This window comes from Bufo gargarizans, unplaced genomic scaffold (assembly GCF_014858855.1).
Source record: "Bufo gargarizans isolate SCDJY-AF-19 unplaced genomic scaffold, ASM1485885v1 fragScaff_scaffold_281_pilon, whole genome shotgun sequence".
In the NCBI taxonomy this organism is placed as follows: Eukaryota; Metazoa; Chordata; class Amphibia; order Anura; family Bufonidae; genus Bufo; species Bufo gargarizans.
In genome coordinates this window covers 247,471-272,867 of record NW_025334079.1, presented here as the reverse complement: position 1 = coordinate 272,867, position 25,397 = coordinate 247,471, and the positions used below count along the sequence as shown (strand labels likewise).

The 25,397-nt window shown below is 47.3% G+C and overlaps 1 protein-coding gene across 1 annotated transcript; it reads left to right on the top strand.

The window, feature by feature from the left end:
* The first annotated feature begins 4,072 nt into the window (after positions 1–4,072).
* Positions 4,073–8,937, top strand: LOC122922358 (GTP-binding protein RAD-like). The gene is made up of 5 exons (XM_044272944.1): positions 4,073–4,170; positions 4,479–4,835; positions 6,863–6,936; positions 7,533–7,737; positions 8,185–8,937. The coding sequence occupies exons 2-5, from the start codon at positions 4,481–4,483 to the stop codon at positions 8,460–8,462; spliced, it is 912 nt and encodes a 303-aa protein (XP_044128879.1). The 5' UTR covers positions 4,073–4,170; positions 4,479–4,480; the 3' UTR covers positions 8,463–8,937.
* The last annotated feature ends 16,460 nt before the right edge of the window (positions 8,938–25,397 follow it).

The following is a 25,397-nucleotide window of genomic DNA, read 5'->3' as shown; positions in this document are numbered from 1 at the left end:
TATGTGACTGATATCAGTCACTCCTCTTATAACGCTCCAGCTCTGATATAACCTCCAGACATTACATTATATGTGACTGATATCAGCCGCTCCTCTTATAACGCTCCAGCGCTGATATAACCTCCAGAGACATTACATCATATGCGACTGATATCAGCCGCTCCTCTTATAACGCTCCAGCGCTGATATAACCTCCAGAGACATTACATCATATGCGACTGATATCAGCCGCTCCTCCTATAACGCTCCAGCACTGATATAACCTCCAGACATTACATCATATGTGACTAATATCAGACGCTCCTCTTATAACGCTCCAGCTCTGATATAACCTCCACAGACATTACATCACATGTGACTGATATCAGCCGCTCCTCTTATAACGCTCCAGCGCTGATATAACCTCCAGAGACATTACATCACATGTGACTGATATCAGCCGCTCCTCTTATAACGCTCCAGTGCTGATATAACCTCCAGACATTACATCATATGTGACTGATATCAGCCGCTCCTCTTATAACGCTCCAGCACTGATATAACCTCCAGACATTACATCATATGTGACTGATATCAGCCGCTCCTCTTATAACGCTCCAGTGCTGATATAACCTCCAGAGACATTACATCATATGTGACTGATATCAGCCGCTCCTCTTATAACGCTCCAGCGCTGATATAACCTCCAGAGATATTACATCACATGTGACTGATATCAGCCACTCCTCTTATAACGCTCCAGCTCTGATATAACCTCCAGACATTACATCACATGTGACTGATATCAGCCGCTCCTCTTATAACGCTCCAGCACTGATATAACCTCCACAGACATTACATCATATGTGACTGAGATCAGCCGCTCCTCTTATAACGCTCCAGCGCTGATATAACCTCCAGAGACATTACATCATATGTGACCGATATCGGCCGCTCCTCTTATAACGCTCCAGCGCTGATATAACCTCCAGAGACATTACATCATATGTGACCGATATCAGCCGCTCCTCTTATAACGCTCCAGCGCTGATATAACCTCCAGACATTACATCATATGTGACCGATATCAGCCGCTCCTCTTATAACGCTCCAGCGCTGATATAACCTCCAGACATTACATCATATGTGACTGATATCAGCCGCTCCTCTTATAACGCTCCAGCGCTGATATAACCTCCAGACATTACATCATATGTGACTGATATCAGCCGCTCCTCTTATAACGCTCCAGCGCTGATATAACCTCCAGACATTACATCACATGTGACTGATATCAGCCGCTCCTCTTATAACGCTCCAGCTCTGATATAACCTCCAGACATTACATCACATGTGACTGATATCAGCCGCTCCTCTTATAACGCTCCAGCTCTGATATAACCTCCAGACATTACATCACATGTGACTGATATCAGCCGCTCCTCTTATAACGCTCCAGCGCTGATATATCCTCCAGACATTACATCATATGTGACTGATATCAGCCGCTCCTCTTATAACGCTCCAGCTCTGATATAACCTCCAGACATTACATCATATGTGACTGATATCAGCCGCTCTCCTTATAATGCTCCAGCGCTGATATAACCTCCGGAGACATTACATCATATGTGACTGATATCAGCCGCTCCTCTTATAACGCTCCAGTGCTGATATAACCTCCAGAGACATTACATCACATGTGACTGATATCAGCCGCTCCTCTTATAACGCTCCAGCACTGATATAACCTCCAGAGACATTACATCACATGGGACTGATATCAGCCGCTCCTCTTATAACGCTCCAGCACTGATATAACCTCCAGAGACATTACATCATATGTGACCGATATCAGCCGCTCCTCTTATAACGCTCCAGCACTGATATAACCTCCAGAGACATTACATCATATGTGACTGATATCAGCCGCTCCTCTTATAACGCTCCAGCACTGATATAACCTCCAGAGACATTACATCATATGTGACTGATATCAGCCGCTCCTCTTATAATGCTCCAGCGCTGATATAACCTCCAGACATTACATCACATGTGACTGATATCAGCCGCTCCTCTTATAACGCTCCAGCGCTGATATAACCTCCAGACATTACATCACATGTGACTGATATCAGTCACTCCTCTTATAACGCTCCAGTACTGATATAACCTCCAGACATTACATCACATGTGACTGATATCAGCCGCTCCTCTTATAACGCTCCAGCTCTGATATAACCTCCAGACATTACATCACATGTGACTGATATCAGCCGCTCCTCTTATAACGCTCCAGCGCTGATATAACCTCCAGACATTACATCATATGTGACTGATATCAGCCGCTCTCCTTATAATGCTCCAGCGCTGATATAACCTCCGGAGACATTACATCATATGTGACTGATATCAGCCGCTCCTCTTATAACGCTCCAGCACTGATATAACCTCCAGAGACATTACATCATATGTGACTGATATCAGCCGCTCCTCTTATAATGCTCCAGCTCTGATATAACCTCCAGACATTACATCATATGTGACTGATATCAGCCGCTCCTCTTATAACGCTCCAGTGCTGATATAACCTCCAGAGACATTACATCACATGTGACTGATATCAGCCGCTCCTCTTATAACGCTCCAGCACTGATATAACCTCCAGAGACATTACATCATATGTGACTGATATCAGCCGCTCCTCTTATAATGCTCCAGCGCTGATATAACCTCCAGACATTACATCACATGTGACTGATATCAGCCGCTCCTCTTATAACGCTCCAGCGCTGATATAACCTCCAGACATTACATCACATGTGACTGATATCAGCCGCTCCTCTTATAACGCTCCAGTGCTGATATAACCTCCAGGGACATTACATCACATGTGACTGATATCAGCCGCTCCTCTTATAACGCTCCAGTACTGATATAACCTCCAGACATTACATTATATGTGATATCAGTCTCCATTTAATGGGACTAAACTGCGAGCAGCACCTTGGCATTGAGACGCAAGATCTGCGCCAGAATCGCCATCCTGACAGTTTCAGCTGCAGAATAAACAAGAGCTTTTTAAATGGTCAATATTTGCCGTGCCATCTGGGGGGTGACGTCACACATTGCTGGAACGTGTACCTGCCGGTTTATTTTCATTTGTGTAATGTGTAGGGGCAGCATTTTTGTAATTTACATTAATTAATGAAATTGTACATTTCTTTAAGAAAAACAGCTGTAAAGTGGCCCATTTAGAGCGGTAGCAGCGCTCCTCGTCCTCGTCCGCTCATAAGTCCGGGCCACAGATAAAAATGTATAATGTCATTAACTAAAGTATATTAGACAGAAGCATCGCTGCCCAGATACATCACACAAACAAAAATAGAGCCCAAAACAGAAGTGGATTTGTGATGTAAGGGAAATAAGGAAGGATTTTCCCTACACATGGAACCACGTCCAAGAGCTTTCTGCGCGAAGCATCCGGACTGAATCCTGAGCCAGTCATGTCCGTGGGTCTGAAATATTTACGCATCAGTTCTGCGTTCAGGAAAAGTCGCAGCATCTTCTATAGTCTGCGTTTCTCAAGCAGCTCTAGTTCCATAGAAGTGAATGGGGCTACAGTAAAAAACGGATTGTGTCTGGATACAATGTGTTTTTCACTGATGGTCGCTCGGAGATGTAGATTGTTATTCTTTAGTTTTTTTTCTCATGAGCGTGAAAAATGCATCAAAAACTGATTGCACCCACCCGGAAAATTCTGAACGCAATCACAGACAAAACTGACTGAAACCATCATTTCTATTCCTGAACAGACCCGAGAGGATCCGTAACACCGTGTGAACAAGGTCTAAGCAGAAGAATCTCCTTCTCCTCTGCATGGAGACGCTCATTCAGCATCACATGGCAGAATTAGCCCGCCAGCTCATGCAGGATGGCAGATGTTCAGGGTCTTGTGCCACGAGGCAGGACCCGTAGCTTTGACTAAGGAGGGGAGCCGGTGATGTCACACCGTGGACTAATATGGAAGTAGGGAGGGTTCAGGGCTCTCATATGCTGGGCTGGCGGTGACGTCACCATGGTGCTAGCCCCTCTGGCATACATAAGAGCACAGCGAGCAGCATGAGCAGCACAGAGGAGCACCTCCTGAGACCCAGGGACCCAACACTATCGCCTCCGCTCACCCACTCAGTAAGTGTCATTTACTCCATCTGCTAAGTATTTATTGTCTCCTTTACTGTCAAGCTCTAGGGTTTGCTGAAGCGGGTGCATTCTGCAGGAAACCAGATACATCCAGGTTCTGCAGATGTATACATTGTTCTTTACCAGGCTGCGCTCCATCCATGATGCCTCCCCAGCAGACCAGCAGTAATGACAGCTGATACAGTTGGAAGGAGGCAAAACTGTGTTAACATGTGCATCAAGGGGTTAATATGAAATACCATGGTTAAGAACACGTCAGCCCCCAGAAATTCATAACTGTCTTCTTTTCCTTTAAGACATGACCCTGAACCGTAGCGACAGGACCAAGAGTCTGGAGAAGAGGCGAGGGAGCATGCCATTCGCTGTGCACCAGCAGCTCCACCGGAGGAGCATGCCGGTAGACGATAAGGAGTTACATGGAAGTTCTAAAGCCAGCGAGCTGGCCAAGCTGATGCGCTGCCCCTCCTATAACCCAACTGACGAGCCCCAAGAAAGCTGGAACTCCGACTCCTCAGACTCTGTCATCTCCTCTGGAAGCGACTCTGAAGATCAGCTCTTTAAAGTCATTCTGCTTGGGGAACACGGGGTTGGCAAGTCTAGCTTGGCCAGGATTTTTGGTGGAGTGGAGGATCTACAAGATGTAGAGGAGGCAGGTAAGAGGTTAAAAATGTTCTCACAGAAAGTTCCCCAAACCTCAAAATGTAGAAGTCAAAGGATCAATTCAAGGAAGTAAAGTAACGTTTTTGGCTTTTGTTCTCTGTGCTCACCCATGGAGACCCCAGGACGGATCCTGTCCACACATTCTCCCAGGGTCACAGCAGCAACCCTAAGACTTTCTACGGCCAGATGTATGTGTAGTGACAGTGTTGATGTGCCAGCCTCAGCAGCCATATAACTGACAGCCACAGTTACCGGTGACGGTGCCAGCCTCAGCAGCCATATAACTGACAGCCACAGTTACCGGTGACGGTGCCAGCCTCAGTGGCCATATTACTGACAGCCACAGTTACCAGTGACGGTGCCAGCCTCAGTGGCCATATTGGTGACAGCCAAAGTTACCAGTGACGGTGCCAGCCTCAGTGGCCATATTACTGACAGCAACAGTTACCAGTGACTGTGCCAGGCTCAGTGGCCATATTACTGACAGCCACAGTTACTGGTGACTGTGCCAGCATCAGTGGCCATATTGGTGACAGCCACAGTTACCAGTGACTGTGCCAGCCTCAGTGGCCATATTGGTGACAGCCACAGTTACCAGTGACTGTGCCAGCCTCAGTGGCCATATCACTGATAGCCACAGTTACCGGTGACTGTGCCAGCCTCAGTGGCCATATTGGTGACAGCCACAGTTACCGGTGACTGTGCCAGCCTCAGTGACTATATTACTGACAGCCATAGTTACCGGTGACAGTGCCAGCCTCAGTGCCTATATTACTGACAGCCATAGTTACCGGTGGCGGTGCCAGCCACAGCGGCCATATTAGTGAAAGCCACAGTTACTGGTGACGGTGCCAGCCTCAGAGCCTATATTACTGACAGCCACAGTTACTGGTGACAGTGCCAGCCTCAGTGGCCATATTACTGACAGCCACAGTTACCAGTGACGGTGCCAGCCTCAGTGGCCATATTGGTGACAGCCACAGTTACCGGTGACGGTGCCAGCCTCAGTGGCCATATTGGTGACAGCCACAGTTACCGGTGATGGTGCCAGCCTCAGTGCCTTTTATTACTGACAGCCATAGTTACCGGTGACAGTGCCAGCCTCAGTAGCCATATTGGTGACAGCCACAGTTACCGGTGACAGTGCCAGCCTCAGTGGCCATATTGGTGACAGCCACAGTTACTGGTGACAATGCCATCCTCAGTGCCTATATTACTGACACTCAGCCACAGTTACCGGTGACAGTGCCAGCCTCAGTTACCAGTGACGGTGCCAGCCTCAGTGGCCATATTACTGACAGCCACAGTTACCGGTGACAATGCCAACCTCAGTGGCCATATTAGTGACAGCCACAGTTACCAGTGATGGTGCCAGCCTCAGTGCCTATATTACTGACAGCCACAGTTACCGGTGACAGTGCCAGCCTCAGTGGCCATATTATTGACAGCCACAGTTACTGGTGACGGTGCCAGCCTCAGAGCCTATACTACTGACAGCCACAGTTACCAGTGATGGTGCCAGCCTCAGTGCCTATACTACTGACAGCCAGTTACCAGTGATGGTGCCAGCCTCAGTGCCTATATTACTGACAGCCACAGTTACCGGTGACGGTGCCAGCCTCAGTGGCCATATTAGTGCCACCACAGTTACCGGTGACAGTGCCAGCCTCAGTGGCCATATAATGTATAGCCCTGCTTGCACTCTCGATGTGTAGACCACCACAGGGTTTGTGGCTCCTTCGGACGTTATCGATCCCGCTGTACATGCGCCCAGTGTCCGCTGACAGCTCGGGGACTGCTGTAGCCGTCAGTACAGTGCACTCCCTGGCGCGTATCATATTAGTGCAATCTCCCATCCTGACCAGATGACGCCCTCCTTCCTGACTCCAGTTATTCTTGGAAAGCTGAGCTGCTTGTCACCTAATGTGATCGTTTAACCCTTTAGTGCATGACTACAACCCACATTGTGGATGGTTATGCTGCAGGCAACTCACTAATCAAATTTGTTTCCTTTTTCCAGGAAATACATATGACAGATCGATTGTGGTGGACGGAGAGGAAGCCAGTCTGTTAGTCTTCGATATTTGGGAGCAGGTACGTTATAAACCCCAATATTAAACATACAAAGTCACATTGTAAATATATTACAATATTTATCTAGTGCTGTCTGTATTGTACTCCAGAGCTGTAATCAGAATTCTGAAGGCTTCAGAACTGAAATCTCCTGGCAGAATTCCCTGCTTGTTCAGTGTCTGCACACAGCTTTCTCCCCCGCATTATAGGAGCCCAATAGGTTCTTAGGGGGTCCACAAGGTTGCTGACAGTAGAATTGTGAATGCAGCTCTGGAGTATAATCAGTAATGTCATGCATTTACAAGGTGGCTGCACAGTTTATGGGGATTTTATGTAGATATAAAATGGACTTTGAGTAAAGTTGATTCATTTGCTTCTGTACATTGTATCCCTACATATGGAGGTTTCCGAGGTTGACTGTCCATATTTGCTGAGGTGTTAAGTATATGACGTCCAGCAGGGGGTGCACCTCTTATTTGAGGAGATGATCAGCCGCTAATTAACCCCCCAGAGACAATGTGCTTTCTGCTCACTGAGCCACTTTCCTCATTTGCATAAACAATTTCCCCCTAAGTGACGGACGGGTGACAATTACCATGTGACATTTCTGCTTCTAGGATGACAACCACTGGCTGCACAACCAGTGCATGAAAATGGGAGACGCTTATGTCATCGTGTACTCAGTGACAGACAAAGCCAGCTTCGAGAAAGCGTCCGAGCTCCGAATCCAGCTGCGCAGAGCTCGCCAGTCCGAGGATATCCCCATCATCCTAGTGGGAAATAAGAGTGATCTGGTGCGGTCACGGGAGGTGTCTGTGGAAGGTGAGCAGAGAGGACTGCAACCATTTCTGAAGAGGTCGCAGACTTAGTCTGCAGAGAATAGATAATGACTACCAGATTGGTGGGAGAGTCACCAGTCAGCAGTGGGAGCCGTGGCATTCCAGCAAGCTCCGCACTGGTTGTCTACTTAGTAGCTGTGGTGCAGGGCGCTGCAGTAGGAGTTGCAGTCTTGCAGCTTTCCCCCCTCTCCCCATTCAGAAGACATGCATGCTGAGTGTGTGTATGAGGGGTGTATGGCCGGCTCTACAGATGCCAGTGCCCATGCCAACATTGGGCATCTGTGTGGTTGATTGCAGTCATTGGAAGCGTTATCTTCTTGTGCCCAAAGGCTTTCTCATAAATGGTGCAGGATAGGAGGAGGCCATGTGTGAGGGCAGCTTTGGTCGGGGGGCTCCTTTTTCCTTCTAACACTCTTCCATATTCTTACAGAGGGTCGCGCCTGTGCGGTGGTATTCGATTGCAAGTTCATCGAGACCTCGGCTTCCCTCCACCACAATGTCAAAGACCTTTTCGAGGGCATTGTGCGTCAGATCAGGCTCCGCAAAGACAGCAAAGAGGACAACGCCAGGAGAATGGCCAGCAGCAAGAGGAGGGAGAGCATAGGCAAGAAAGCCAAGAGATTCCTGGGGAGGATTGTAGCCAAAAATAACAAAAAGATGGCCTTCAAACAGAAATCCAAATCCTGCCACGACTTATCCGTCCTCTGAAGAGGCCGCTGGATGCCTGGAGGAAATACTTGACTTTCTTTGGAATGGAGATGTATAAAGTGATAGATTAAAACCAATCTAGAACTCAGATTTTCATTTCTAATTTCTGCCTTAATAAGCGGCTCTGGAACGTGGCATCTGGACACCGAGGCGTTTTGTGCAAGGATTTGTCGGCAGTCAGCGACTTTGTGCCTCCTCGTCACTTGCTCGTTGTCCGGTCGGAACCAGTTGGTTTGGAGTTAGAGATAAAAATTACTTTTGTGTTAAAACTTGAATTTTTGTACGCAGGCTCGTACACCCCACTCCTACTTTTACCTTGGAGGTTCATGTGATCACATTGGCGCAGAGACCTCGGCAGTGATGGCGCGTAGGCTGCAGCTTTTTTTGGACTGTATTGCACTTCGATGAATTGTTATCAATTTGAATGTATTTGTTTACATGAAGCATTTTCTAATAAACTATTTCCTGCTATAAACCCCGAGGTCTGATGACTGGCGAGACCAGGGCCTGCTCACTACTGTTACTCCAGGGGTTCACATACATAATAGAATACAAGACTGATACAAAGGGGCAGAGGACCCTGCAGCCAGAGCTTACAAGGGCAGGAGACCGTAGGCTCGCCGGGCTGTCTGGGGCCTTATTGGGTGGGGTCTCAGGTGGCTTTTTAGGTTTGGATGTTGGGGGAGAGTCGGATGTGCTGGGTTAGCGAGTTCCAGAGTATGGGGGGTGCACGTGAGAAAGCTTGTAGATGAATGTGCGAGGAACAGAGGAGGAGGTCCTGTGAGGAGGTGGCTGGGGAGGTATCGGGAGAGCAGGTCGCTGTTAGTGTTTTGAACTAGAGGGCAATGAGGAGCCAGAGAAGAAACAGGGGCAAGGTGCAATAACCGGGCAGCATGGATGGATCGGAGGGGCACAAGAGTGGGAGATGGGAGGCCGCAGAGGAGGATGATGCAGTAGTCCAGCCAGGAGATGATGAGAGTATGTGGAGATGAGAGATGTTTTCAGTTGTAGGAGGTAGTAAGGACTTGGATGTGTGATTTGAAGGATAGGATGGTATCGAAGACTTGTGAGACTGGAGAAAACATGGAGCAATTAACCGTGATTGACAGGTTCGGTGAGGACCGCGTGACAAGGGGAAAGATGAAGTCATTAAAACACTGTCAGCTCCACGACCAGCGATGCCGGTGTAACGCTACAATACCCTACTTCCTGAGATTTCCCTACCTCGTAACTTCGGGTCGCACCGGAAATGACGTAAGGCGGCGTGCCGGAGTTGTGCCGATCTGCGCATGCGCAAAACGACGGTTTAGGGAAATCTCACAGCGGAGTTCAGCTGGACATCAGGACACTGCTCATGCGCCAGAGAGCCTCACGGTAGGGAAAAATTATGGCCCAGTGCGCAAGCACGGCTAACTACAGGACATCCATCCGATCTCCGCGCCTGCGCAGTGTGGGGGTAGGAAGATCTGATGGCCATTTATTCATATATATATATATATACACAGTGAGGAACAGAAGTATTTGAACACCCGGCGATTTTGCAAGTTCTCCCACTTAGAAATCATGGAGGGGTCTGAAATTCACATTGTGGGTGCATTCCCACTCTAAGAGACAGAATAAAAAAAAAAATTTCAGGAAATCACATTGTATGATTTTTAAAGAATGTATTTGTCTTGCACTGCTGAACATAAGTATTTGAACACCTGAGAAAATCAGTGTTAATATTTGGTACAGGAGCCTTTGTTTGCAAATACAGAGGTCCTGTAGTTCTTGACCAGGTTTGCACACACTGCAACAGGGATTTTGGCCGACTCCTCCACACAGATCTTCTCAAGATCTGTCAGATTTCGGGACTGTCGCTGAGCAACATGGAGTTTCAGCTCCCTCCAAAGATGTTCTATTGGATTTAGGTCTGGAGACTGGCTAGGCCACTCCAGAACCTTGATATGCTTCTTACGGAGCCGCTCCTTGGTTATCCTGGCTGTGTGCTTTGGGTCGTTGTCATGTTGGAAGACCCAGCCACGACCCATCTTCAATGCTCTGACTGAGGGAAGGAGGTTGTTGCTCAAAATCTCACAATAAACTGGCCCCATTCATCCTCTCCTTAATACAGTGCAGTCGTCCTGTCCCCTTCGCAGAAAAGCACCCCCAAAGCATGATGTTACCACCCCCATGCTTCACAGTAGGGATATGTTCTTGGGATGCAACTCATCCTTCTTTTTCCTCCAAACACGACGAGTGAAGTTTAGACCAAAAAGTTCTACTTTGGTCTCATCTGACCACATTGACTTTCTCCCATGCCTCCTCTGAATCATCCAGATGGTCATTGGCAAACTTCAGACGGGCCTGGACATGTGATGACTTGAGCAGGAGAACCTTATGTGCAATGCATGATTTGAAACAATGACGGCATAGTGTTCTACCGACAGTGACCTTTGAAACTGTGGTCCCAGCTCTCTTCATGTCATTGACCAGCTCCTCCTTGTAGTTCTGGGCTGATTCCTTACCTTTCTTATTATCAGTGACACCCCATGAGATGAGATCTTGCATGGAGCCCCAGTCCGAGGGAGACTGACAGTCGTCTTTAGCCTCTTCTATTTTCTAACAATTGCTCCAACAGTTGATCTATATTCACCAAGGTGCTTGGCAATTGCCCCATAGCCCTTTCCAGCCTTGTGGAGGTCCACAATTTTGTCTCTGGTGTCTTTTGACAGCTCTTTGGTCTTGCCCATGGTAGTAGTTGGCGTCTGACTGACTGTGGGGTGGACAAGTGTCTTTAAAGAGTTTAGACAGGTGCTACTAAGTTAGATTAATGAGTGGAGTAGAGGTGGACTTTTTAAAGGCACAGTAACAGGTCTTTGAGAGCCAGAATTCTTCCTGTTTCTCAGGTGTTCAAATACTTATGTTCAGCAGTGCAAGCCAAATAAATTCTTTAAAAATCATACAATGTGATTTCCTGAAATTTTTATTTTATTCTGTCTCTCAGAGTGGGAATGCACCTACAATGTGAATTTCAGACCCCTCCATGATTTCTAAGTGGGAGAACTTGCAAAATCGCCGGGTGTTCAAATACTTCTGTTCCTCACTGTATATAACAAAAAAAATGGCCATCAGATCTCCCTACCCCCACACCGCCTGCGCTGAGATCTGATGGATGTCCTGTAGTTAGCTGCGCTTGCGCACTGGGCCATAATTTTTCCCTACCCTAAGGCTGGTGAGGCTCTCTGGCGCATGTGCAGTGTCCCGGTGTCCAGCTGAACTCCGCTGTGAGATTTCCCTAAACCGTTGTTTTGCACATGCGCAGATCGGCACAACTCCGGCACGCCGCCTCACGTCATTTCAGGTGCAACCGGAAGTTACGAGGTAGGGAAATCTCACAAAGTAGGGTAATGTAACGTTACACCCCATCTATGATGAAATGTTTGTTATTACATTTGAATGCACCTTTTCAAAATGCAATTTTGTTGTCAGACACCTATCAAAGAGCGAAGCTATACACTGTGCAGATACTGAACCAGCAGGGCATGTAATGTAATTACAGCTCTGAAGACTACGGATTTGTAGCCACACCTCTGGAGTACATCAGCAGAATAGTGAGTGCAGCTCTGGAGTATAATACAGGATGTAACTCAGGATCAGTACAGGATAAGTAATGTATGTACACAGTGACTGCACCAGCAGAATAGTGAGTGCAGCTCTGGAGTATAATACAGGATGTAACTCAGGATCAGTACAGGATAAGTAATGTATGTACACAGTGACTGCACCAGCAGAATAGTGAGTGCAGCTCTGGAGTATAATACAGGATGTAACTCAGGATCAGTACAGGATAAGTAATGTATGTACACAGTGACTGCACCAGCAGAATAGTGGGTGCAGCTCTGGAGTATAATACTGGATGTAACTCAGGATCAGTACAGGATAAGTAATGTATGTACACAGTGACTGCACCAGCAGAATAGTGAGTGCAGCTCTGGAGTATAATACAGGATGTAACTCAGGATCAGTACAGGATAAGTAATGTATGCACACAGTGACTGCACCAGCAGAATAGTGAGTGCAGCTCTGGAGTATAATACAGGATGTAACTCAGGATCAGTACAGGATAAGTAATGTATGTACACAGTGACTGCACCAGCAGAATAGTGAGTGCAGCTCTGGTGTATAATACAGGATGTAACTCAGGATCAGTACAGGATAAGTAATGTATGTACACAGTGACTGCACCAGCAAAATAGTGAGTGCAGCTCTGGTGTATAATACAGGATGTAACTCAGGATCAGTACAGGATAAGTAATGTATGTACACAGTGACTGCACCAGCAGAATAGTGAGTGCAGCTCTGGAGTATAATACAGGATGTAACTCAGGATCAGTACAGGATAAGTAATGTATGTACACAGTGACTGCACCAGCAGAATAGTGAGTGCAGCTCTGGAGTATAATACAGGATGTAACTCGGGATCAGTACAGGATAAGTAATGTATGTACACAGTGACTGCACCAGCAGAATAGTGAGTGCAGCTCTGGAGTATAATACAGGATGTAACTCAGGATCAGTACAGGATAAGTAATGTATGTACACAGTGACTGCACCAGCAGAATAGTGAGTGCAGCTCTGGTGTATAATACAGGATGTAACTCAGGATCAGTACAGGATAAGTAATGTATGTACACAGTGACTGCACCAGCAGAATAGTGAGTGCAGCTCTGGAGTATAATACAGGATGTAACTCGGGATCAGTACAGGATAAGTAATGTATGTACACAGTGACTGCACCAGCAGAATAGTGAGTGCAGCTCTGGAGTATAATACAGGATGTCACTCGGGATCAGTACAAGATAAGTAATGTATGTACAGTGACTGCACCAGCAGAATAGTGAGTGCAGCTCTGGAGTATAATACAGGATGTAACTCAGGATCAGTACAGGATAAGTAATGTATGTACACAGCGACTGCACCAGCAGAATAGTGAGTGCAGCTCTGGAGTATAATACAGGATGTAACTCAGGATCAGTACAGGATAAGTAATGTATGTACACAGTGACTGCACCAGCAGAATAGTGAGTGCAGCTCTGGAGTATAATACAGGATGTAACTCAGGATCAGTACAGGATAAGTAATGTATGTACACAGTGACTGCACCAGCAGAATAGTGAGTGCAGCTCTGGAGTATAATACAGGATGTAACTCAGGATCAGTACAGGATAAGTAATGTATGTACACAGTGACTGCACCAGCAGAATAGTGAGTGCAGCTCTGGAGTAGAATACAGGATGTAACGCAGGATCAGTACAGGATAAGTAATGTATGTACACAGTGACTGCACCAGCAGAATAGTGAGTGCAGCTCTGGAGTATAATACAGGATGTAACTCAGGATCAGTACAGGATAAGTAATGTATGTACACAGTGACTGCACCAGCAGAATAGTGAGTGCAGCTCTGGAGTATAATACAGGATGTAACTCAGGATCAGTACAGGATAAGTAATGTATGTACACAGTGACTGCACCAGCAGAATAGTGAGTGCAGCTCTGGAGTATAATACAGGATGTAACTCAGGATCAGTACAGGATAAGTAATGTATGTACACAGTGACTGCACCAGCAGAATAGTGAGTGCTGCTCTGGAGTATAATACAGGATGTAACTCAGGATCAGTACAGGATAAGTAATGTATGTACACAGTGACTGCACCAGCAGAATAGTGAGTGCAGCTCTGGGGTATAATACAGGATGTAACTCAGGAGCAGTACTGGATAAGTAATGTATGTACACAGTGACTGCACCAGCAGAATAGTGAGTGCAGCTCTGGAGTATAATACAGGATGTAACTCAGGATCAGTACAGGATAAGTAATGTATGTACACAGTGACTGCACCAGCAGAATAGTGAGTGCAGCTCTGGAGTATAATACAGGATGTAACTCAGGATCAGTACAGGATAAGTAATGTATGTGCACAGTGACTGCACCAGCAGAATAGTGAGTGCAGCTCTGGAGTATAATACAGGATGTAACTCAGGATCAGTAATGTATGTACACAGTGACTGCACCAGCAGAATAGTGAGTGCAGCTCTGGAGTATAATATGGGAAGTATATTTACATACTGCAGTCATAGGGTATATAGCTGGGGATACCTACAAGAAGCGACTCACAGTTTTTTTATTGTCACTTTCACTTTAATGGCTGGACGTGCTTTTTAAAAATTGATGAGCAGCAATTTCCACAAAACTGTGGATGTCCTTTATTTAACTCTTGGTTGGAAGAGCCATGTTACTGCATAGAGTATTTGGGACTGGAGAAGTAATCTCCGGAGTCCGGGACATGTGGCTGGGCTGTGACACTAGACCCTCAATCCAAGCTCAGGGGGCAGCCATAGTCTGATCTCGGTGAATAGGATCCTTTGTATTGCTGCCCATTAGGAGTGGAGTCTGCCCAAACGTATTCACGTCCACAATCCTTTGTAATAGTCTTTACAATACATTTGTATCACATTTATTGAGGTATAATTGAGCCACGCAACTGTGCGGCAATGGATCAGTCGGAGGAAATCACTGCAGGGGTCTGAATCTTGGCCGCTGGTGTCCTTGGAGCCGTAGGGTTAATAATCTGCCCTGCTTGAGGTACAAAGATCAGGCGTTGCATCCGGATGAACCATATGGAAAGTAATTGGTGCTCTCCTTCTGCTCTATTTATAAAGCTGTAAAGGGGAACCCCTTCCTTCTACAAGACGTCAGCGAGGAAATAGAATCTGACTGGAATAAACTGGAGCCGGGTCCTGTTATTAGAGCAGAAGGAAAGGCATTTTCCAGCAGCTGCCCCAACCGCAGGCATTAGTAAGGCGGGGATTGTAATTTTTGCAGGAAGCTTTTGATTGTGCTTGATATGCATTGCAGCAGCAGAGAGATGGCAGATCCACAGGCGGGTCCCACTGAGCCCGGCGCCCGCAGGTGGGCCAAGTCATTTCTATGTCACCTGTGATCCTGAGCAGGGCATTCTGACAGCCTCTATGGGGGTCCTTTGATTGGGACTAGAGATTAGCGAATATTTAAAAACAACAATTTGATTCGATCCGAATTTATTTGTGATGTATTGCGTAAAAAATCTGCTATTTCCTGTCTGCAGAGAGCCTGTATAGTGATGTAGGCGAGTTCTCCTAGGGGCAACTATGCCCCCCACTGCACTAAACATCCGCTCTGATGCCACACTACTGGTCAGGCAGGACAGCTTATCCAGGGCAAACTTAGCCAGCTGCGGCTGCCAAGTAGTCCAGGGGATCCTGAATGTGGGGTGGCAGGGTGCAGCCCAAGTATGCCACCACCTGCTGGTTCAGGTTCTGCTCTATGACTTGCTGCTGCTACTGGTGGGTGGTTTCTTCAGTAGGCAGGTGAAAAAAAGTGCTCATTAGAGACTTCAGACTTAAGTTGCTGCTGATGGAGCTGGTGCTGCTCCTGCCCCCCTCCTCCAGTTGCTGCTGATGGAGCTGGTTCTGCTCCTGCCCCCCCTCCTCCAGTTGCTGCTGATGGAGCTGGTGCTGCTCCTGCCCCCCCTCCTCCAGTTGCTGCTGATGGAGCTGGTGCTGCTCCTGCCCCCCCTCCTCCAGTTGCTGCTGATGGAGCTGGTGCTGCTCCTGCCCCCCCTCCTCCAGTTGCTGCTGATGGAGCTGGTGCTGCTCCTGCCCCCCCTCCTCCAGTTGCTGCTGATTGAGCTGGTGCTGCTCCTGCCCCTCCCCTCCTCCAGCAGTCATGTCAGTGGAACATGAGTGCAGAGGGTCCTCCCCCCAGTCAGACCTGTGGGAGGATGGGCGATGGTGCACACAGGCAGCACCCAACTGACTACATAGGATGTCTCGCTAGTAGTTGAGTTTATCCTCCCTTTCAGCAGGTGGAAAAAAGGCCCCCATTGTGGAACGGTAGTGAGGGTCTAACATGCTGGAGAGCCAGTAGTCATCCCTCTGCTGAATCGTGATAATATGGCTGTCACTACGCAAGCAACTCCACAAGCATCTGGCCATTTGCGCAAGGGTGTCATGCATGAGCTGTCACTGGCTAACATCGAAGCTACAAAGGGGAGTGCTCCTGTCCGCCTGTATCATCAATAAATCGTTTACAGCCTTCCTCTGCTCATATAGTCGGTCCAACATGTATAGGGTGAAGTTCCAACGGGTGGAAACAGGTTGCATATGAGGCGATGTTGGGGATCGTTGCAGCTCAAGGAGGGCGAGTTTTGCAGTGAAAGAGTGGCTGAAGTGAATGCACAGTTTCCTGGCTATTTTCAGGATGTCTTGCGGTTGGGTGGAAGACCTCAGGACCACTTTACATCAGATTAAAGACGTGCACCATGCAGGGCACAAGGTTCAGCCCTCCTTGACACATGACACAATGCTCTTCCCATTGTCGATGACCATGGTTAAGATTTTCAGTTGGCGAGGAGACAGCCAGGATTTGAATTACTGTTGAAGGATGCGGAGCAGTTCCTCTTCGGTGTGAGTCAGTTCACCGAGGCAAACCAGGTGCAGAACAGTGTGACACCGCCATGCTCTGCATAGGTGGTATGCTGGAGGAGCACTGTGAATATTGCCTGCAGTGGAGACTGAGGATGAGGTGGAGGATGAGGAGGCAGATGAGGACATTGGTGCAGGACTCACAGCTTGAGAACACGGAGGCAACAGTGCAGTCACCTGGCCAAGTTGCTGCTGTGGCTGGGCAGGAACCACATTTACCCAGTGGGCCATAAAGGACATATATTGTCGTTTAGTGTAGTTAAAGCTCCACACGTCGGTACTGCAGTGAACTGTACAGCCTTTTTGGAGAAGTAGCGACGGCTTGGGACTCTCCATGTACTACCAGCAACTTGGCCAGGAACATGTTCTGCTTCTGTGCTGCTGGATGAGTGCACACATACTGTTGTCTTTTTGCAATCGCCTCAATGATCGATTGCTGACGAAACAGGTGACGAGGAGGAGGAGCATCAGGACTAGTAGATGATGGTAAGGAAACACTGTTCCCTTCTGAGTTGGTGGAGGCTCGACTGCTGGAGAAGGGGTGTGGGCCACTGGGAGATGCAGCCGTTGCTGCATCAGATTGTACCACTACATTAGATGCAAGGTTTTCCCAGGCCACTTTATGGTGACTCTGCATGTGTTGACGCAGGGCCGCGATTCACATTCTCCGCACAGATTTTACAAATGGCCATGCTGACGTCCTTCACTGGCTTAGTGAAAAATTCTCCCCCCACCACTCTGAGTTCTTTCCAGACAGGTAGGATACGGTCTACCCTGAGCATGCTCGGATCCAGACCTCACACGGCTGCCACCCTGCTGACTCATGGCCACGATACTACCCCGCTGGCTCATCCGCTGCCTCATGCGCAAGCTGCCACCCTCATGAAGCTCCCTCTTCACCCAACTCCCACGTGTGATCAGCTACATCATCATCCACTACTGTCTGCACGTCACTGATGCCACCCTCACCAACATCTGCTCCCGTGCAACTCTCATCGTCGCTACTTGCCTGCCTACCAGAGGAAGCAGATGATCTCTCCTCCACATCTTTGCTGGGCAGTAGCAGCCTGGAGGTGCGTTTGGGGTCATTGTCCTGCTGAAAAATAAATGATGGTCCAACTAAACGGAAACCGGATGGAATAGCATGCCGCTGCAAGATGCTGTGGTAGCCATGCTGGTTCAGTATGCCTTCAATTTTGAATAAATCCCCAACAGTGTCACCAGCAAAGCACCCCCACACCATCGCACCTCCTCCTCCATGCTTCACGGTGGGAACCAGGCATGTAGAGTCTATTCGTTCACCTTTTCTGCGTCGCATAAAGACACGGTGGTTGGAACCAAAGATCTCAAATTTGGACTCATCACAGCAAAGCACAGATTTCCACTGGTCTAAAATGTCCATTCCTTGTGTTCTTTAGCCCAAACAAGTCCCTTCTGCTTGTTGCCTGTCCTTAGCAGTGGTTTCCTAGCAGATCTTCTACCATGAAGGCCTGATTCACACAGGCTCCTCCTAACAGTTGTTCTAGAGATGTGTCTGCTGCTAGAACTCTGGGTGGCATTGACCTGGTCTCTGATCTGAGCTGCTGTTAACCTGCGATTTCTGAGGCTGGTGACTCGGAGGAACTTCTCCTCCGCAGCAGAGGTGACTCGTGGTCTTCCTTTCCTGGGGCGGTCCGCATGTGAGCCAGTTTCTTTGTAGCGCTTGATGGTTTTTGTGACTGCACTTGGGGACACTTTCAAAGTTTTCCCAATTTTCCAGACTGACCTTCATTTCTTAAAGTAATGAAGGCCACTCGTTTTTCTTTACTTAGCTGCTTTTTTGTCTATTCAGTAGGACTATCAGCTGTGCATCCACCTGACTTCTCCACAACGCAACTGATGGTCCCAACCCCATTTATAAGGCAAGAAATCCCACTTATTAAACCTGACAGGGCACACCTGTGAAGTGAAGACCATTTCAGGTGACTAGCTGTGGAAGCTCATCAAGAGAATGCCAAGAGTGTGCAAAGCAGTAATCAAAGCAAAAGGCGGCTACTGTGAAGAACCTAGAATATGACATATTTTCAGTTGTTTCACACTTTTTTGTTATGTATATAATTCCACATGTGATAATTGATAGTGTTGATGCCTTCAGTGTGAATCTACAATTGTCATAGTCATGAAAATAAAGAAAACTCTTTGAATGAGAAGGTGCGTCCAAACTTTTGGTCTGTACGGTATCTATGTATAATAGAACGTATACACCCTAAAATCTGTATTATCAGGCCGCAATTTTACCCCAATAAGACAACCAAGGATTAACGGATTGAATTATATATAAAAGAACATGAACACCCTAAAATCTGTAGTATCAGTCCTCAGTTTCCCCCCAATAACAGAATCATAGATTACTGGAATTACTTATGTATTAAATAATGCAAGCAACCTAAAATCTGTAGTACTAGAACACATTTCAACCCCAATCTTTGCAGCTCAGGTGTAATAGTATTGCTCCGATTAGCCTGGCTTTACACTCTTATTGGTCCCTGCTCTCTTCCCAATAGTGTGGATAATGGCTCTCTATTATATCCCTACACTATCTCTAAGCTGTCCCTGCACTCTCCCTATACTGTGGATAAAGCCTTCCTATTATATCTCTACACTATCGCTAAGCTGTCCCTGCACTCTCACTATACTGTGGATAAAGCCTTCCTATTATATCCCTACACTATCTCTAAGCTGTCCCTGCTGTCTCCCTATACTGTGGATAAAGCCTTCCTATTATATCCCTACACTATCTCTAAGCTGTCCATGCTGTCTCCCTATACTGTGGATAAAGCCTTCCTATTATATCCCTACACTATCTCTAAGCTGTCACTGCTCTCTTCCCAATAGTGTGGATAAAGCCTCCCTATTATATCTCTACACTATCTCTAAGCTGTCCATGCTGTCTCCCTATACTGTGGATAAAGCCTTCCTATTATATCCCTACACTATCTCTAAGCTGTCACTGCTCTCTTCCCAATAGTGTGGATAAAGCCTCCCTATTATATCTCTACACTATCTCTAAGCTGTCCCTGCTCTCTCCCTACAGTGTGGATAAAGCCTGCCTATTATATCCCTACAATATCTCTAAGCTGTCCCTGCACTCTCCCTATACTGTGGATAAAGCCTTCCTATTATATCCCTACACTATCTCTAAGCTGTCCCTGCTCTCTCCCTATACTGTGGATAAAGCCTTCCTATTATATCCCTACACTATCTCTAAGCTGTCCCTGCACTCTCCCTATACTGTGGAGAAAGCCTCCCTATTATATATCTACACTATCTCTAAGCTGTCCCTGCACTCTCCTTATAGTGTGGATAAAGCCTGCCTATTATATCCCTACAATATCTCTAAGCTGTCCCTGCACTCTCCCTATACTGTGGATAAAGCCTTAATATTATATCCCTACACTATCTCTAAGCTGTCACTGCTCTCTTCCCAATAGTGTGGATAAAGCATCCCTATTATATCTCTACACTATCTCTGCACTCTCCCTATACTGTGGAGGAAGCCTCCCTATTATATCCCTACACTATCTCTAAGCTGTCCCTGCTCTTTCCCTATAGTGTGGATAATGGCTCTCTATTATATATCTACACTATCTCTAAGCTGTCCCTGCACTCTCTTTATAGTGTGGATAAAGCCTGCCTATTATATCCCTACAATATCTCTAAGCTGTCCCTGCACTCTCCCTATACTGTGGATAAAGCCTTAATATTATATCCCTACACTATCTCTAAGCTGTCACTGCTCTCTTCCCAATAGTGTGGATAAAGCATCCCTATTATATCTCTACACTATCTCTGCACTCTCCCTATACTGTGGATAAAGCCTCCCTATTATATCTCTACACTATCTCTGCACTCTCCCTATACTGTGGATGAAGCCTCCCTATTATATCTCTACAGTTTCTCTTAGTTGTCCCTGAACTGCTCAATAGTAATATTTTGTGAATAACGTTTTTTCTGATCACGGTCCCTAGGGCCTGTAACGTCTCTCCCTGCACTAAATTCACTGGAAAATGACGGAGGTGGGGCAGGAGGAGAATTTTCCTAGGGCTCTGACATCACAGGGGCTGGATAGCTGCTGATTGGCTGTCTGCGTGGCATAATGGGTGCTCCCTCGTTCCCAGGCTTCTTATTTCCTTGTTCTAACATGTGCAGCAGCAATTTTAGAAAAAAATATGATTCTTTAACACGAAGGAAATTCAACTTTGGGACAAATCAAAATGTTCCTGATATTTTCCTGCCAACTTTGATTCGCTCATCTCTAATTAGGAGTGAAGCGCCCAGCGAGTGGTTCTCCAGTGTCTGGGCGGCTGCTGTCTTACCGACTGTCCAGCAATTCTCATGTTTTCAGCACAAACCTCTTCAATTCATTATTTCCAGCGTTAATCTGATTAACTGGAGATCGGATTCTGCATTCCTCTAATTCTCTATTAATGTCCAGTGTAAGCCATAGGAGAGTTAACCCTTTCTAACATTAACTTCTGGATGTCACGAACCAGAGGGTGTGAACCCACTGTGCCACGTGTCCTACCTCCTATAAGGGCGTTGTCTAAGTGAACCCCTCGATTCTTCACAGTACCCCTGATGGTGGGGGATAGACTTTCCCGAGGGCAACACCAGGTCGCTACCTCTTGAGGAGGATAGGCACACAAGGCGTGGGTACCAGGGAAAGGTACCAGAAGTACAGGCGTAGTCAGCAGGTGGAGTCGCTACCAGGAGCAACAGTGCAGGAATGAAGGATGAGGCAGAGGCGTAGTCAGACAGGCGATAGGTCAGGGCAGGCGGCACAGGTACAGGTTAGGCCAGATCAGCAGCAGGAGAGTCAAGGCAAGCGGCCAGGGATCAGACGGGTAGCAAAATCCAATAACACAAATACGAGTCAGGAACACAAGTGGTTTTCAGAAGCCTTAGGGACCTTGACACTGAGGCATCTGGGAAGGGGGCTGAGCCACTTATATATGCATAGGAGAGCTAGGATAGGTCAGCAAGGTCACATGACCTAAGCCACAAAGCCCAGGAAGTGACACGCGTCGGCCACAGGAACAAACAGCAAGCATGCTGTGGCCAGGGCTGAGAGAAAACTGTGGAGCGGATCCCAGAACAACAGCACCTGCATCGGTGCTGCCGCCACCGCATGGCATCCGCATCGGTGCTGCCGCCACCGCATGGCATCAGCATCGGTGCTGCCGCCACCGCATGGCATCCGCATCGGTGCTGCCACCACATGACATCTGCATCAGTGCTGCCACCACATGACATCTGCATCAGTGCTGCCACCACATGACATCTGCATCAGTGCTGCCACCACATGACATCTGCATCAGTGCTGCCCCCGCAAGACATCTGCATCAGTGCTGCCCCCGCATGACATCCGCATCAGTGCTGCCGCCCCCGCATGACATCCGCATCAGTGCTGCCCCATGACATCTGCATCAGTGCTGCCACCGCATGACATCCGCATCGGTGCTGCCACCACATGACATCTGCATCGGTGCTGCCACATGACATCTGCATCAGTGCTGCCACCACATGACATCTGCATCAGTGCTGCCCCCGCAAGACATCTGCATCAGTGCTGCCCCCGCATGACATCCGCATCAGTGCTGCCGCCCCCGCATGACATCCGCATCAGTGCTGCCGCCCCCGCATGACATCCGCATCAGTGCTGCCCCATGACATCTGCATCAGTGCTGCCACCGCATGACATCCGCATCAGTGCTGCCGCCCCCGCATGACATCCGCATCAGTGCTGCCGCCCCCGCATGACATCCGCATCAGTGCTGCCCTCGCATGACATCTGCATCAGTGCTGCCCCCCGCATGACATCTGCATCAGTGCTGCCACCGCATGACATCTGCATCAGTGCTGCCACCGCATGACATCTGCATCAGTGCTGCCACCGCATGACATCCGCATCAGTGCTGCCGCCCCCGCATGACATCCGCATCAGTGCTGCCCTCGCATGACATCTGCATCAGTGCTGCCCCCCGCATGACATCTGCATCAGTGCTGCCCCATGACATCTGCATCAGTGCTGCCCCATGACATCTGCATCAGTGCTGCCCCATGACATCTGCATCAGTGCTGCCCCATGACATCTGCATCAGTGCTGCCCCATGACATCTGCATCAGTGCTGCCCCATGACATCTGCATCAGTGCTGCACCCGCATGGCATCAATCGGGCTGATTAGCTCTTGGATCTGAGTTTTTGTACTTTTTGCTGTTTTCTCTCCTCCAGAGCTCCACGTGAGTCATCTGCATCCTGCAGCAGCGAGAGGTCAGGGTGAGGAAATTCACAAGTTCTTTACCGCAGACAATCAGCATTGGCGGATGGTGGTCACGCAGCAGAGGACACGTGCCACCAGAGCCACTTGACATTTTTAGAACAAAAAAGTTGTTAGCAAAAAACAGAGACACGTGCCAGGCGACATCATGTACAAAGACGCTGCTCGACTTATTATGGCGATTACATTTCAGGAAGACGCAGCTCAATGGTTTCACCTTGGAGTCAAGGCTGCCTGCTGTGTGCTCGTTACTTAAAGGGACAGTACACATAACACTGTACAGTCTACTGTCTGTCACCGGCCAGAGACCGACTGTCATATGGTCCCCAGTGTAAATGGACATTAGGTGGCGGAATACTATGTAAGTAAATGGTCATTATGTGGCGGAATACTATGTAACTAAATGGACATTAGGTGGCGGAATACTATGTAAGTAAATGGACATTATGTGGCGGAATACTATGTAAGTAAATGGACATTAGGTGGCGGAATACTATGTAAGTAAATGGACATTAGGTGGCGGAATACTATGTAAGTAAATGGACATTATGTGGCGGAATACTATGTAAGTAAATGGACATTAGGTGGCAGAATACTATGTAAGTAAATGGACATTAGGTGGCGGAATACTATGTAAGTAAATGGACATTAGGTGGCGGAATACTATGTAAGTAAATGGACATTAGGTGGCGGAATACTATGTAAGTAAATGGACATTAGGTGGCGGAATACTATGTAAGTAAATGGACATTAGGTGGCGGAATACTATGTAAGTAAATGGACATTAGGTGGCGGAATACTATGTAAGTAAATGGACATTAGGTGGCGGAATACTATGTAAGTAAATGGACATTAGGTGGCGGAATACTATGTAAGTAAATGGACATTAGGTGGCGGAATACTATGTAAGTAAATGGACATTAGGTGGCGGAATACTATGTAAGTAAATGGACATTAGGTGGCGGAATACTATGTAAGTAAATGGACATTAGGTGGCGGAATACTATGTAAGTAAATGGACATTAGGTGGCAGAATACTATGTAAGTAAATGGACATTATGTGGCGGAATACTATGTAAGTAAATGGACATTATGTGGCGGAATACTATGTAAGTAAATGGACATTAGGTGGCGGAATACTATGTAAGTAAATGGACATTAGGTGGCGGAATACTATGCAAGTAAATGGACATTAGGTGGCGGAATACTATGCAAGTAAATGGACATTAGGTGGCGGAATACTATGTAAGTAGGGTTTCCCAAATGGCAAAAATAGTTCTTTTTTGTAATCTATACAATGAATGTGAGATTTCCAGGAGTTTTATTTCGGAAAGGGGATAAAGGATATGTTAGCAGCAGCATTGACGGGGCAGCTGAGGCCTCTTTCACACGAATGATACGGATTGGCTCCGGATGCGTTCAATGAAAGTTCAGTCAGTTTTGTCTGCGATTGTGTTCAGTTTTTTACACACTGGTGCAAGACTTTTTTGCATGCGTTATTTACGCGCGTGATAAAAAACTGAAGGTTTACAAACATCTCTTAGCAACCATCCGGACTTGCTTGCGGATGCTATGCGTTTTTCACTGAAGCCCCATTCACTTCTATGGGGCCAGGGCTGCGTGTGTGAAAAACGCAGAATATAGAACATGCTGCTTTTTTCACGCAGAACTGATGTGTGAAAAAAACGGTCATGTACACAATGGTCCGGATTCAGTGCAGGTGCTATGCGTTCTCTTCACGCATTGCATCCACGCGGAAAACTCGCTTGTGTTAAAGAGGCCTAACTGTTGCGTGGGGAACTGAAACACAATGCATTCAGACATCTGCAGACCCTTTCACTGGTTCACATTTAGTTTTCTTGCTCCTTGTGATAAAATTAGAACAGTTCCAGTTTTCCCCATCATTCTGCACCCATTCCACATAAAGGGGTGCTCTCACTTCAGGAAATAGCATTTATCCTGTAGATGTGTGAGAGGGTGAGGATGTACCCTTAGGTGGACCTTCATGTGAACTGGGATTATTTGCAGGGTGCTCCTCTGAAACCCACATCTGCATCAGTTCAGTGTTAGGAACTTCTAGGCTGTTATTGCCAGTAGTACTAACTCCAGCCA

Excerpts from the sequence above, each read along its gene's own strand:
- LOC122922358 (XM_044272944.1), top strand. The coding sequence starts at position 4,481 with ATGACCCTGAACCGTAGCGACAGGACCAAGAGTCTGGAGAAGAGGCGA. Across the intron at positions 4,836-6,862 it reads ACAAGATGTAGAGGAGGCAG|GAAATACATATGACAGATCG; the intron begins GTAAGAGGTTAA and ends TCCTTTTTCCAG. Across the intron at positions 6,937-7,532 it reads TCTTCGATATTTGGGAGCAG|GATGACAACCACTGGCTGCA; the intron begins GTACGTTATAAA and ends TTCTGCTTCTAG.